The 15,008-nt window shown below is 43.9% G+C and overlaps 1 protein-coding gene across 6 annotated transcripts in view; it reads right to left on the bottom strand.

Annotated features, from left to right (window-relative positions):
* Positions 1-15,008, bottom strand: part of OBSCN (obscurin, cytoskeletal calmodulin and titin-interacting RhoGEF) — a 266,409-nt gene that overhangs the window by 42,651 nt on the left and 208,750 nt on the right. For 5 of the 6 annotated variants that reach the window (XM_065582593.1, XM_065582594.1, XM_065582591.1 and 2 more), the window contains 10 exons: positions 14,457-14,523; positions 12,768-12,797; positions 11,200-11,237; positions 10,147-10,284; positions 8,704-8,843; positions 7,904-8,104; positions 5,897-5,979; positions 4,407-4,580; positions 2,964-3,123; positions 1,361-1,477 (listed from right to left, as the gene is read on the bottom strand). In XM_065582593.1, coding sequence (XP_065438665.1) covers positions 1,361-1,477; positions 2,964-3,123; positions 4,407-4,580; positions 5,897-5,979; positions 7,904-8,104; positions 8,704-8,843; positions 10,147-10,284; positions 11,200-11,237; positions 12,768-12,797; positions 14,457-14,523 — 1,148 coding nt within the window. Of the gene's footprint in view, positions 1-1,360; positions 1,478-2,963; positions 3,124-4,406; positions 4,581-5,896; positions 5,980-7,903; positions 8,105-8,703; positions 8,844-10,146; positions 10,285-11,199; positions 11,238-12,767; positions 12,798-14,456; positions 14,524-15,008 lie in introns of those variants that run through there. The other variant, XM_065582595.1, reaches the window with a different exon arrangement.

Raw genomic sequence — 15,008 nt, 5'->3', positions numbered from 1 at the left:
GAAAGTAAGAAGGGAAGGATATGCAGGAAATTGCTGCCAACGTCAACCTACACTTTTCTGCCAAAAGGAATGTAAATATTACATTTGTTCTTCTCTTTCATTTTCAGGTAGTGTTTGTACAGGGGCTCCGAACAAGCATCAGGAGAACCTTCAAAAATTTTGGTGTGCAGGGCCAGACAAGTGTGCATCATTCAGAAGCTTGTTTGAACCTTCTCCAAACTATTTAAATCTCTTAAATTTGTAAAATCTGTATTTGTAAAAATTTAGCAATTTTGGGGGCTCCCTGATATTATTTCCTTCTACTCTGACTGAAAATACAACAAAAAGGGGTATTTTGACAAGAAGGGGTATTCTGGGTCCTGGCTGGAACATGGAAGCATAGAAGGAGCACAAATATAGAATCATGGAATCTTAGAAATGTAGGGCTGGAAGGGACCTCAAGAGATCCATCTAGTTCTTCCCCCCAGGTTGAGGCAGGACCAAGCAAACCTAGATGATCCATCACAGGTGTTTGCCAAACCTGTTCTTAAAAACTTCCAATGACAGCGATTCCACAACCTGTCATAACCTATTCCAGCGATTAGCTATCCTTATAGTTAGAAAGTTTTCCCTTGCTTCAGATTAAGCCCATTACCTCTCGTCCTATCTTCACCATCCTTTTTAGAACAGCCCTTAACATATTTGAAGTCTGTTATCAGGTCCCCTTTCAGTCTGCTTTTCTTAAGACTAAACATGCCCAGTTTTATGTAGTATATAATAAACATTACAACAAATATTATGAGTGTTTGTGTGTGTGTATGTATACATTTATATATATGTATATAAATAAATTCTCAGATAGTGAAATGTTTCAGAACCTTCAGAAATTATTTGTTTTGGGCTCAGCTCTTGAAACAGCAAAGATTTGCAGTAGGTGGGAAGGTAGCTCTTACGTTATTTGCCTTGTTTACCTTGAATTCTGCCTGCAAAAACAGGGAGGGAAGTTGCCTCTGTTGACAAGTCAATGACGTGTGCATTGAAAACGAGTTGCTTTTATAACAGATAGGTTGCCACATGTGTACAAGAATTTATATTCTTCACGGATGTAACCATGTTTAGAGTATTCAGGTAAAGCTGGGCAAACCATGTGGTGTCTGAGACTTTGTGAACCTCTCAAATGATTTAAGTTTACAAAAGTATTCAACGTGCACAAACCTTGACCCTGATTCTGATCTCTCTTGCTCAAGAGTAATTCCAATGGAGTAACACTGGTGTGAAGCCAATGTAACTGATCAGCTCCATCTTCTCCAAAGGGTCTCCAAAATGGAAGGCAAACCCATCACACCACGAGTGGTAAGACTATATATAGGAAGCTCCTTACCTTGATGATAATTTGATACTGATGGATCCTGTTTATGGGTCTCTCTAAATAATGCTGCAGTGGAGGTATAGGTGGCTGCGAAGGATCCTCACTGGCTAACGTTTCCTCTGTATATCTCTGGGGGGAAATATACACTATAAAGAATGCGATGCCAAAAATGGCCCAAAATGACAAGATCACACAACACTGACCTATATACCTTAGTCTTCCCAGCAAGTAAATCTGAGCATAATAAGAAAGAGTAAATCCCACCATCCTTTATCCCCTCCAAAACTGTGCAGCCTCACCACTCTATCACTTTGCTTTCTTGTTGCATCCCTTCCCTGTTGGTTGTCTACTCGGTAAGCTGCTTGGGGGCAGTGACTTTGTCTTCTTACTTGCCTGTAAGGCACCCAGCACACTGTTGATGCTATAATTAATAATAAAATGCAACATGCTGCTTAGAAAATTGTACAAAATATGATGGGAAGGAGCAGCACTTTTTTCTCTAACTGTAGACATCTGGCTAACATTATATCCTTGAGCTCACATACAGTGTATGTCTTAAAGGCACCATAGCTCTCATCAGATTCTGTTAATTATTATTGCAAAGTCTGTGTCAAGTATCAGAGGGGTAGCCATGTTAGTCTGAATCTGTAAAAAGCAACAGAGGGTCCTGTGGCACCTTTAAGACTAACAGAAGTATTGGAGCATAAGCTTTCGTGGGTGAATGCCCACTTCATCAGATGCAAGTAATGGAAATTTCCAGGGGCAGGTATAAATCAGTATGGAGATAATGAGGTTAGTTCAATCAGGGAGGGTGCGGTGCTCTGCTAGCAGTTGAGGTGTGAACGGCAAGGGAGGAGAAACTGCTCCTGTAGTTCGATAGCCATTCACAGTCTTTGTTTAATCCTGATCTGACGGTTTCAAATTTGCAAATGAACTGGAGCTCAGCAGTTTCTCTTTGGAGTCTGGTCCTGACGTTTTTTTGCTGTAAGATGGCTACCTTTACATCTGCTATTGTGTGGCCAGGGAGGTTGAAGTGTTCTCCTACAGGTTTTTGTATATTGCCATTCCTGATATCTGACTTGTGTCCATTTATCCTCTTGCGTAGTGACTGTCCAGTTTGGCCAATGTACATAGCAGAGGGGCATTGCTGGCACATGATGGCATAGATAACATTGGTGGACATGCAGGTGAATGAGCCGGTGATGTTATAGCTGATCTGGTTAGATATTGATCAAGACTCCCAGTACTGGCTGGCCTCAGACAGAAACAGGCTGATCATGAGTAAGATCTAAAGGAGCGGGTGCGTTTTCAAATGAAAGGTCCTAGGTTTGATCCTCCTTGACAATACGTATGTATGTGGCTATGGCTCCTTATAGTACTAGCACTCTGAATTTTGCTGCCATTAATGAGAGCTTCATCCCACTGTGAAGATTACTAACCCCTGTTCTGTAATAATTTCCTACCTATCTAATAATCCTCTTATAATATTATATATGCAACTCCAAATGGAATCTCTAGATAATCAGTGGTATGACCCCCCATTGGGCTTTGCATTTCATAAAGCAGTGGGGTTATAATTCCCATTGTGTGGCATGTACTTTGGTTAATATGGTACCTTGTAGAACTCCTGAATGGCTTTGCTGAGAATGACAGACTCAGCCTGTATCCGCCCCACCAGATACTGGATGTACTTATCAAAGTCCTCCTCGTTCTTAATGAAGCACATAGCCACGTCGTCATCAGTGTCACATTTCTGCAGCTCGGGGAAGAAGGAGCTGTGGAGGTGGAGAAAGAGGGACATCTGAGAAGAAGCTGGCACAGAGAAAATAGAACACAGATGAGGCAAGTACCTCACCAGAGCTCTACACCTAAATACACATGATCCCAGTTTAATCCAGCTTGATGAAGTGATCTGTGTTGTCAGAGCTGCAATCGTACCCAGAGGTAAAACTTTAAATGCCACTGGGCAAATACCTCATCAGACCTGAAATTTAGGCAGAAGACCCTACTGGCTGGCTTGAATTTAAGAAATGCGGGAGACAAAGGAAGAGAAGTTCTCAGGGGCTCAGACTGGAGCAGGGAGTTGGAACCTGTGCCTCAATTTGAATGTCCCTGAATTCCCTGAGTGGGTGCGGGAAGATTTCCCCTCCTTTCCCTGAACCAAGAGAAGAATTTGGCCAGGATGAAGGGAAGTTGTTTTGTGAGCACTGCATTTGAGGTAAATCTCTCCTCCATGGAGAGGGGCTGTGTCTGGGTTGATGGCTAGGTAGCTTGGCTACATTTGAAAGGAACATTGTGCAAGGGGTTGAACATTTAGTAGGTGGTCTCAATACGGACTCTGGAGCAGTCGTTTCCTCCCCTGAATGTTTTGGAGCACAACAGTTGTGTAAACTCCCAGCTGCCTGTAAAGTCATGGAGTTCACACTCAACAGGCCCTCAGCATCTTCAGCCATATGGAGGCATTCTGGGATGGTGCTTAGAGGCCAGGGTTGTGGCCTGCACATTTTATGCCCCCTTCTGATCAGATTGTTCAGGCTGCTGGAAGAAGAAATCTGTGCTGACAGTGTGCTTAGCTTTTGCAGGATGGCCAGAACGTAAGTGCATTACAAGCATTATTTTTTGCCCCCTTTTAACTGTAAAACAACAATGTGCCACAATTTGACCCCTTGTGAATACAACTGGGTCATTCAAAGTAGGTATTGGATCTACACTGGTTATCTCAGTCCTTAAATACAGTGTTGGAGTCTTAAAGAACCACCTCCCCTGAGAGAAGGGGCTGTGTATTTTATAGGAATTTTATAGTTATTCAATGAAATTCGCCTGGCAGGGCAAAAAATGCTCAGCAGAACAAGAGAATTTTAAAATTCTGGGATTGTAATAACTACTATTACTTTCCAATTCCCATTCCTGTGTTCTTGCTCTTGTCTACTAAAATTCTCATCCACTCCCTTCCATCTTAGCATTTCCCACTTTCCATGGTATGCCTCATAACCACAGCAATTTTGTCACTAACACTGCAAGATATTAATTTATCTGTAATGCGTCCAGGTATACCTACTTGGAATGGAAGCTCGCAATAGCACTGACATTTCTGAAGATAGTAGATTTCTGACTGGCAACAGTTTCTGGAACATCTGGACAGCTCTCTATATACTGGAGGTGATGGGTCTGGAGGAACTGCAGATCTTTGACAAACTCCTCCTCAGAGTTCAACAGTTCCTGAATGATGAGGCTAAAGAAAAGACAAACAGACAAAGGGCAGAACAATTACAAATATTGTTCTTGACGTGCTGATTTCCAAGAGAGGCAGGCTCTGTTCCTTCAGGGCCCCAGCTGCAGTGCGCTGCGCACCTCGACTGGCCCTGAAGTTAAGCAGACTCAGGGTGTTCAGCACCTCATAGGATCAGGTCCTCAGAGAGAAGACTACACTGGTCAGTGCACAGCATTAGGGATGTAACTAATAACCAGAATGAGGCTGCGGCTGCTTTTCTCCATGTTAACTCTGAGTGACAAGAGGATTCAAGAAGAGTAGCTGCGGCACAGTTCCCATGCTGCGGTGTGGTAAATATTTCTACTGCAGAGCTGCACGGTGCTGGACCACACTGGCAGTGCTGGAAGACTGCATATGGCCCTTACATGCTACCCTTCAGCTCTCCCTTTATGTATTATATTGAACATTGGCCTGCTAAACCCAGGGTTGTGAGTTCAATCCTTGAGGGGGCCATTTAGGGATCTGGGGCAAAAATCTGTCAGGGATGGTACTTGGTCCTGCTAGTGAAGGCAGGGGACTGGACTCAATGACCTTTCAAGGTCCCTTCCAGTTCTATGAGGCTAGGTCTACATTACAGGGGGGGGTCAACCTAAGATATGCAACTTCAGCTACGTGAATAGCGTAGCTGAAGTGACGTATTTTAGGTCGACTTACCTGGCTGTGAGGACGGCAGCGAGTCGACCGCTGCCGCGCCGCTGTCGACTCCGCTTCTGCCTCTTGCCACGGTGGATTTCCGGAGTCAACGGAAGAGCCATCGGGGATCGATTTTATCGCGTCTTCACTAGATGCGATAAGTCGATCCCCAATAGATCAATTGCTACCCGCCGATTCGGCGGGTAGTGAAGACGTGCCCTGAGATAGAGCACCCGCAGGGCAGAACTAGTTATACTGGAAGGGACTGCAGAGCCTTAGCAGTTAACTATTCAGCCACATGGCAGTATGCAAGGAACAAGCAGATTGGACAAGAAAACAAATCTTGCTCCCAAGCTGGTTTAGAGCACACGGTAGCTCCTCAAACCTAAATCAATAGCGACTTAGAATTCAAATGTTTAAAACCTACTGTAGGTTGGAAACCTCAAGAGCTTAGCTGGACTCTGGGAGAGGGGAGCGGGGGTGTGGGGGGGGTTAGCAGCAAAGAAATTGGGCTTTCATCATACAGTCCTGGAGGCGCAAATGGAATGTGTGGATCCTTTGGGAGAAGCCTCAGACCCAAGCGTCCCTGTTTGTTCACCTGGCACTATCCCTAATGGCAGCAGTGCAAATCAAAAAGTGCTCACCTCAGCTTCTTTTTATATTCGTCTTCTGAAACAGAGTCTCCAGGGAACTCGGGAGCTTCCGATGCACCCCACTCCGGTGACAACTAACAGACAAACAGGAAACATCAGTTCTCTAAGGAACAGAGCAGGAATGTCTGTATCATGTAACTGGAGTGTGTTTGCAGGGTAACTTCAGGCACGGCGCTGTCACATGCAGCTTGTTTCTGTCCCTAACCAAGGCCACAGCCAGAAAAAGCCATTTTTGTAAAGGTTCATAATCTGCCAGTAGCAAAGCTGTAGATCACTGCCAGACAGTAACACCCTCAGGGTTTCAAACGGTGCTACTTGGGGCAGGGCTTGCACTGGGAGCCTCTTCTGGCTCTGGGAGGGAGAGAAAGGCTAGGGAAGATCTTTTACAGAACAATGAATCCACATGTCCATGACTGAGTGTCCAGGATCATCTTGCCCACCTTCTGGTAGCTGGGCCCATGAAGAATAGCAGACTGGTACATACAGCTGATGGAGTTAGCTCTGAAGCTCATGTGGTGGGGGGTTGTGCTTTTTGGTGCTGAAGGTCCCAGGTTTGGTTCCCACTGACAACTGAACTGGATTTGTTCCGTGGGAACCTCCACTCTGTCACTTAACCTGAAAGTGCTTCAAGGCCAAAGGGATAGTGGAAGCGGAGATTATGGTGATGGGTGCCAATATAAGAAACTGGATCGATGGACTTTGGGGTTCTAGCCCCAAATATGCAACCTTTTCATTGAATCAGGCACATGTGTTATTTCAGACTGAAGAACTCTTGACTCTTATTGCCTTAATTCGGTGTAAAAAGCAAACAGCCCATCTCATGAGACTAGTTAAATATGCACATTTTTTAAACAACATTAAATTAATAAATATATGCCAATACAAGCGGAAGAGAGGGCTGTGGCTACACAAGTGCGTAGCTGGGAACACGGGGAAGCGCAGGGGAATCTACCATGATTAGGAATGATAACTTGTCTTACAGAGATGATAAAACAGGAAGGGGCAATGGGCAAGGGCAGCCTGTCTCCAAGAAGAAGGGTTTGGTTTGGAAGAAGGAATACGGAGCAGTGTTGTTTCTCTGTATAAAACATCCCAAACTGGGGAGACCCATGTTTCCTTTGGGGGCAATGGAACGCTGTTGCTTAAATGCAGGAGGGCTGAGAATTTAAAAGTACCATTATACCATGACAAACTACCGTGTAACAAGGCATGATAGGTCTCCGAGTGTATTAGATCTGTGACTCCCGGTCAAACGCGCTCAATTTACAAATAAAAATATGGCCTTTCCAACTGCCAGCTCTGCAAATGCAACTTGAGATCTGACTGTCAAGCTGGGTTCTTTCCGTCTTACTCACCATCAGCTGGGCTTCTGCAGGTCAAATAAGCCCATGAGTTACATCGGAGCAACCCCAGCATAGCTAATACCCCCAGTGGTTAGGGCACTCCCCTCGGATGTGGGAGAGCAGTGCACAGGTCCCTGCTCTGCCTGATTTGGGTCTCTCTCTGGGCTATCGAGACTCATGCTGTGACCAGAAATTCCACCCTCGACCTGAGAATCCTTCTCAGTGAAAATTTAGTCAAAATCGTTATGTTTCTGCAAAACATTTTGGTTTTGATGAAGCAGCATTTTTGATGGAGGAAAGTTTTGCTGACTTTTTTTGACCCACTCTCCTTCCAGTTATGCCCTTGGTGACACCTGTACAACCTTGGAGGTGGGGCGGGTAACACAAATATACATGACTGGATTTTGGTAAATAATTCTATTAATGATACACCAGACTAGATTCCAGCTCACAGTTGTCATTGAAGTCAGAGGACAGGACTCTAGCTAGGTAGAGGGAGCAGAGCTGATGAGTATGTAAAAATGTCCCTTTGCACTCCCTTTTCAGAGTAGAATTGCCCTCATGGAAACTCAGACAGCCGGAGCAAGCAGGGAACTGCTCTACCATGCAAAGGAAACAGTTTCCATAAAAAAATAAAACAAGGAAGATGGATCACCTTTAATTTCTTGTCCAGATAAGCCGGAGACACCCATCCCTGCCGAGAGGGGCTGGATTTAGTGGGTTTGGTCCTGACTAGCCACTTTAGAGGGTGAGCAGAGTCAAGGACTTCCACATACTGCCCTTCTTTCAGAGTGATGACTTCCCTGTCAGCGCCAACGGGCACATAGTCAGCCGTGACCATGTAGATGTCAAAAATCTACAAGCATGAAATGAGAGTTATTTGTGTGCATGAAAGCGAGGTTATGATAATAGCAATAGCAAGCAGGCATTTTACCCGTGTTAAATCCTTCATCCCCCCCATCCCTGGAGGATTGAAGAGAAGCATTACCTCCATTTTACAGATGGAAAACTGAAATTCAAAAACGTTAAGGCTGAATTTTTTAAAAAATGTCCACTAACTTGAGTGGCCCAACTTGAGATACCCAGGCCCTGATTTTCAGAAGTGCTGAATTCCTGTAGTTCCCATTGACATCACTTGGAGTTGTGAGTGCTCAGCACCTTAGAAAGTCAAGCCCGGAGTGTCTCAAGTTGAGCAACCAAAACTTGAGACCCCAAAATTAACAGAAGCCACTGAAAACGTTGACCTACGCAACCTGTTTGAGACCATGCCCTGGGTGCGAAAGCATGGATTGATACTCTTAGTCCTGTATTCCATTTATTAGACCATACACCTTAAACCACTGACACCATTTTAAGATGGAAACCCTTAAAATACCCTAGATTCATTTATTCAGAATGATTAATCCTTTCTCCTAGTAAGCACTTGTGTGATGTTTATTCATGTGTGCACTGTACCTCCCCTCTAGAATCCCCATCCTCAGATTCAGAGGAAGACTCCTGAACTATTGATGAAGGTCGAGATCTGCCATGGCGTGGAGATGGGGATGGCGTCTTCGATTCGTCATCACTGTCTGCTCCAGGCACTCGAAGCGTGGCTGAAATGAAGAACAGTGGGGAAACAGGTACACAGATGAGAGACTGCTCTCTTGTGAAAATCAAATAGGGTTCAAATCCATAGGATTTTTTTTAAATCTTCACAAAATCAAATACCCCCAGGACAGACCTCTTGCATCATCCAGTACATGAGCTCCTGTTAATAATTATGATGACACATGCATATTGGGCATTTGAAGTCCCTGAGATTACATGATTTACTTCAGTCGGACTGTAGAGAGATAACATAGCAGCATGTGGGCCCATACCATTACTGTAAATTCAAACACTGTTGGAAGAGCAACATAACTATGAATGATTCAAACTTTCATGTATCAGAGGGGTAACCGTGTTAGTCTGAATCTGTAAAAAGCAACAGAGGGTCCTGTGGCACCTTTAAGACTAACAGAAGTATTGGGAGCATGAGCTTTTGTGGGTAAGAACCTCACTTGCATCTGAAGAAGTGAGGTTCTTACCCACGAAAGCTTATGCTCCCAATACTTCTGTTAGTCTTAAATGTGCCACAGGACCCTCTGTTGCTCAAACTTTCATATGGACCTAATTCTCATTTACATGAAGGCCACATTATATCTCCCTAGTCATATATATGGGGCCTGAAAGTGCACGTAAATATAACCTACTGCCATTTTGAGGCCTATTTATACTGCCAGGGTGGTGTGGAGCAGTGTCAATGTCAATGAAATTTTGGCCTACATAGCTTTGGTAATAATAATCAGTAGTTAGTACTTATATGGGGTTCATATTGTTCACAGCGCTACCTAATTAACCCTCACAACACTCTGGTGAAGTGGATATGCAAATATCATTAACCCCATTTTACAGGTGAAGAAACTATGATTAAGAGAGGATAAATGATGTGCTCAAGGCTACATGGCAAGTAATGGCAGGGCAGAGATTAATGCTCAGGAGTTCTTGCCCCTCAGACACGTGCTTAATCCACTGGCTTAATCCTCTTTAGTCTAGTAATTCACAAATGTGGTAAAACATTTGAAAAATATGTGAAAATTTATTCAATTTGTATTTTCACTAAAACAAAACTGAAAGTTCATGCCTGTATGGAAAAGTCCCTTTTCAACTCTAGATGCTAACTTTCCTGGAAAGTTCCAGAAACAGCATAAAGAAAAGTCAGGGGATTGAGCTCTATCTGATGAATCTCTTATTAGTGTTATATTATTATTGTTATTATTATGTGCAAAATAATTGTTTCATAGATGAGATTTAAAACTCAACCCAAACCTGAAGATTGACTGCTCTGCTTTGTATTCACACTTGCCAAGCGCTTACCCTGACTTATTTTTGCAGACACCATTTCTGTGATATGGGAGGTGAGTTTCTGGAGGAATTCTTCTGTTCCAACATCAGCTAATGAAATGTGACTTCTGGACACACCTTCTTTATCAGCCTCGCCTTCTACAAGCTCTCCTAGAAAAGGGAGAACACGCTATCAAGTCTGTAGTATGTCATCTGAAAGTCCATTCCAATGAACCAGACATGACTGACTTGTCCTTCTGAAACTGATGTCAGTGATGCTATGGTGTCCAGACAAGAACAATTTGGAGTTCACACTCCCCACCAGACACAGTGGAGAGTCACCTCTACAGGGAACACAGCCTCTCAGTGGATAGGATGGGTAGCATGTAGTGACTGAGGCAGGAATCCACTCATTGAACAGTAATGATAAAAATAAATATTGAACAGCTGCTTTATTCCCTGTGGACCATTCGACCTATGCAACAAATGATGCAGTGTCCTGCAGACAAAATAGTATGTGATCATGCAATTAAGGGCTAGCTGATACTGCAGAAGGGGGCAGAGTTAAGGTTGTACAGAACAGTGCTTAGATTCCAGAGTGATTGGTGTGGTGTAAAAACCTTAACTCTGCTCCCTTGTGGGAATGCACTTTACCTGTGCATTCCTATGGAGTCTTGCCTCCCTCAGGCTGAAATTCACCCCTGTACAGTTGGCATGAGGCCTAAAAACCACTTAAGTTCTATTTAGGCTCCATTTTGAAGAATTATATGGGATTCAATAGCTGACTATTCCTTATGCTGGTCTTCTGCATAGAGATAAATTGTATCCTCAATGTGCAAACCTTGGGTACATTTTTTAGACAGCTAGACTGGCCAGGAATGCCTGGAGCACAGCCTGATGTCCTTCCAAGCCAAACAGTTGTTCCAAAAAAGGTGACAAAAGTATTTTGTAATGAGAAAAGTGTGTATTTCAGAATTTCAAAAAGTTCTAAGGAATTGAAAACAGAAGGTTATAATGGAAACACATTGGCAACCTTAACTATAGATGTGGAGGTCATGAGTCTCCAGCTAAAGCAGCTTCTCCTACCTTTCCTTGGTTCAGGAGGGTGGATAGAGATTCCAACTCTGAAAAAGAGAAAGGGGGAGTCAAAGGCCAAAATGACAAGTGTGATCATGGAAGCTATTTACATCAGGGATGAGTCAGAACCAGATGCCCTTTCATTCTTCACATGGTCTTTGAGCATATCTGGATTAGGACCCAGATGTGAACTTTAGAACTGATGATAAACTCTGAACACGGAAACCACGATCATGCCACACTGAAGCCAATGGGGTGGCATAGGTATTGTTATTCCTCTTGCATGAGGTTTAGAATAATAGAACCATAAGGTTAGAAGGGACCACAAGGGTCATCTAGTCTAAGCCCAGATACAGGATTTGTTGTGTCTAGCCATCCAAGACAGATGGCTTATTTTAACATGGAGTTTTAGAGGACTGCATTGCCCAGGGGAACCGTTCATCTCTAGAACACTGGTTGAAATTTAGCCCAGGTTATTAGTGACTGAAAGTGTTACCATGAGAGGATTGAACAGTGACTTATGTCAAATGAGAGTTCTAGTCTCAGCTCCAGTGAATTTATGTGCCCATTGCCAACTATTGCCCTGGTTTGTAGTTATAATAGAGAAACCAAGGACTGAGGGACATGCAGGCTGTCCGTGGATCTGCCCATAGAGGAGGTCCCTGCAGATCAGGATTGAGGTACATTGGTGGGACAGTTTGGGGGTAAACTACCACTGCCATTGCTGTAATTATTCAGCAGGTAAAAAGAAGTTTTCACACTGTGCAGGGCTGCAAGTCTGACACCTTTCACCAGCACAAAATTCACTCAGCCCAGAAAAACAAACAAACCCTACATTTTAAATTGTGAATGAAGTTGGTGTTCATGAGCGTGAAAAACCAACAGCACTAGGCTGTGTCAAGCATCGCATGGAAAGACACTGTGCAAGGTTTTCCCACAGCACAGCTCTGTCAATGCACTTCTGTCCTGATATGCAACCCTCCTGCTTTCCGGCGTCAGTCCTTTCTGAGACATAGATTCCCATTTGTGTCAAATCATGCCAAGTTGTGTGGCGTGCAGATCCTGGACACATCATTACACATCTTCATAAAAGTGCTCTGCATTTTCTTAAGGAAGCAATGCTGGAACTTTCTTACTCTAGCAGAAGCAAAACTAGCAAATAAATATAGTTACAGAGCATTTCAGGGACATAGTCTTGACAAGCAAGAGATATTGACATTGTCCCTTTAATTGAATGATTTTTAAGTTGAGAGCCACCAAATTTTATTGCCAATGTACCAGACACGACTTTTAAAGAAAAATTCCAGCTGTAAACCTTTTAAAATGTAATGATTAGTTACCAGTGTTTATTTTTCAAAATCTTTTCCTCCTATCTAGTATGTAAGATCAAGATGGCAGAGTTGGAGAATTATGTTTCAGTTAAATTAGTAAACAAGCAGTTTAGTGGTCATCCCCGTCATCCATTTTTTTCCTCAAGCTATGCAAGTGAAATTCAGAATTTGAGTATGGGAATTTTGCCTGCTTTGGAGGTGAAGGAGGCATACTATATGAGAACAAGAGTTTTCATACAACTTTACCCATGTCCTTTTCTGTCCTTGTCTTCATACCTGCCAATCAAGAAGAAACTTGTTACTATTAATACATTCACTTATCTTTCATTGGAGGATCTCAAACAATCTAATAAACCTTCAGAAATTACCACATGCCTCTAAGGTTCTTAACTGAAGTATTAGCCCCATTTTACACATGGCAAAGTTGAGGCACAGAGTGGGTACAGCCAACATTATCAAACTTTAGTACCCCAAATGAGGTGCCCAAGTCTATTAGGCCTCTAAGTGAAAGTGACTTGTTTTTCAGAGGTGCTACAACTACCACTGACTCTGAAAATCAGAACATTTACATGCCTGTTTTAGTTCCTAAAGTTTGACATAAGAGAGTTTTCCAAGCCTAGGCAGATATTCCATGTCAGGACTAGGAACAGAATCTAGATTTCCTGACTCTTTTGACTGCACAAACTAACTCTTATCGGGTCATATCATGAAAAGACCTTCATGCATTATGCAAGCAAAGTGCTAATCTTTAAAACACAGATACTGACAGTATCCCACTGCACATATTCAGCATACTTTGGCTCTGTGGTAATATCTCATGAGAAAACCTTTGTTATACTCTTGGCCATTCTGTTTACAGGCCTAATTCTGTACCTGCTCCACGTGAGAAACCCCATTAACAACATGTCTCGGAAGCAGTTGCAGAATGGGGATCTGTATGAATTGGCAGGATTATGAACTAAACCAAGTCTAAGAATTGAAAACAATCCTTTATTCTTAACCTTATGTACAACTCAATATTCAGATGTGAAATGGAGCTAAAGTCACATTATTCCTAAGAAAACTATGACAAAATTAACAAGGAGTCCGGTGGCATCTTAAGGTGCAAAGTGCACTGCAAATGAGTGCAAAGCAGGGCCGGCTCCAGGCACCAGCCCTCCAAGCATGTGCTTGGGGCGGCACCTGGAGAAGGGCGGCGCTCACCCGGGGAGAGTGGGGCCGCGGCCGGGCTCGGCGCCCTCCCCTGACATGCTCCCTGCTGGGGGGGCGGGGGGAGGCTTTTTTGCCTGGGGCGGCAAAAAAGCCAGGGCCGGCCCTGGTGCAAAGTGAGTGTAAAACACCATCAAATCAGAATTCGTCACTCATTTACACCAGCATAGGCATTTTACACCAACTCTGCACAGGTTTGATTACACACAGTCCCACAGGTGCGCGTGGCAGTGAAGAATTAGGAGAATTTGGCGGTGATACAGGCTTTAGCTCCGGTGGAGAATTGGAAGATCTGCCTAATCGGAAAAAGAGGGAAAGGAAATCTGACTGGATTGGAGTGTGGTTTCCAGCAGTGAAAGGCAGGGTACTAGCTCGCTGCATCATTTTGTCCCTGGAAATAGTGATCTTTCAATACCTCTTGCATTTAGCTTTTTGGAACTAGAGTTGTATACGTCAGGATTTTAAACACTTGTAATCAAACAGAAGATTCCCTCCAGTTAAGGCTTCAGGCTGGGGCCAAACCCTTTAGTTGAATACTGGGGAACCTTCCCAAACAAGCCAGCCCCATGCCCCACACACTTCCAGATCTTTGGAGAGCTCAGTCAGTCTCCCATCTGATCTGAACAGTGGGACTGACGGGCAATACATTCTGTAAATCCATCTCAGTGAAATCTAGAGGAATCTTGTATACGCTCTTCTGGCTTAACATACACTGCCATTGCTTACCCCAGCGTGGTCATTATAACATCTGTCACCATCATGCGCTCGCGGGTCAGAACTTCCGCCTCTTTCACTGCAAGATCAGAGTTTATAATCAGAGGGTCTTTGCCAAAAGAAGGTATTTGCTAAACACTGAGGGGCAGATTCCTCACCCTGCCCAAACCCTGCCCTGGTACAGTGCAGATGGGGACTGCAGCTCTAATGTACATCAAGGCAGAATAAGGTTTGGTGGAGCAGAGCTCTTCCAGGCCCCACTCTGCCTTGGCCAAGCCCCACCCCCAGAATGCCCTTAACATGTCCCTTCCCGCCCCTCCTCTCACACCAGAGCGTGGGGGAGAGGAGGCTGAAACAAGAGATGATGGAGAATTTCTCTGCGCAGCAGGAATTCTCCACTCGCCTGCCCCAGGTGCCTTAAGGCAGAGATGTGACGCAAAACAGCCTTAGCAGAGTGAAGAAAAGCTGATGTTTGGGGCCTGTTTTCTTCCTTTTTATTCTCTTGATTGCTCTTTAGTCTCTTGTTTTGTTTATGCAAAACCTCACCACACTTTTAATCTGACA

This window comes from Chrysemys picta, chromosome 2 (assembly GCF_011386835.1).
Source record: "Chrysemys picta bellii isolate R12L10 chromosome 2, ASM1138683v2, whole genome shotgun sequence".
NCBI classification, from domain to species: Eukaryota; Metazoa; Chordata; order Testudines; family Emydidae; genus Chrysemys; species Chrysemys picta.
This window is presented reverse-complemented; position numbering and strand designations above follow the sequence as displayed.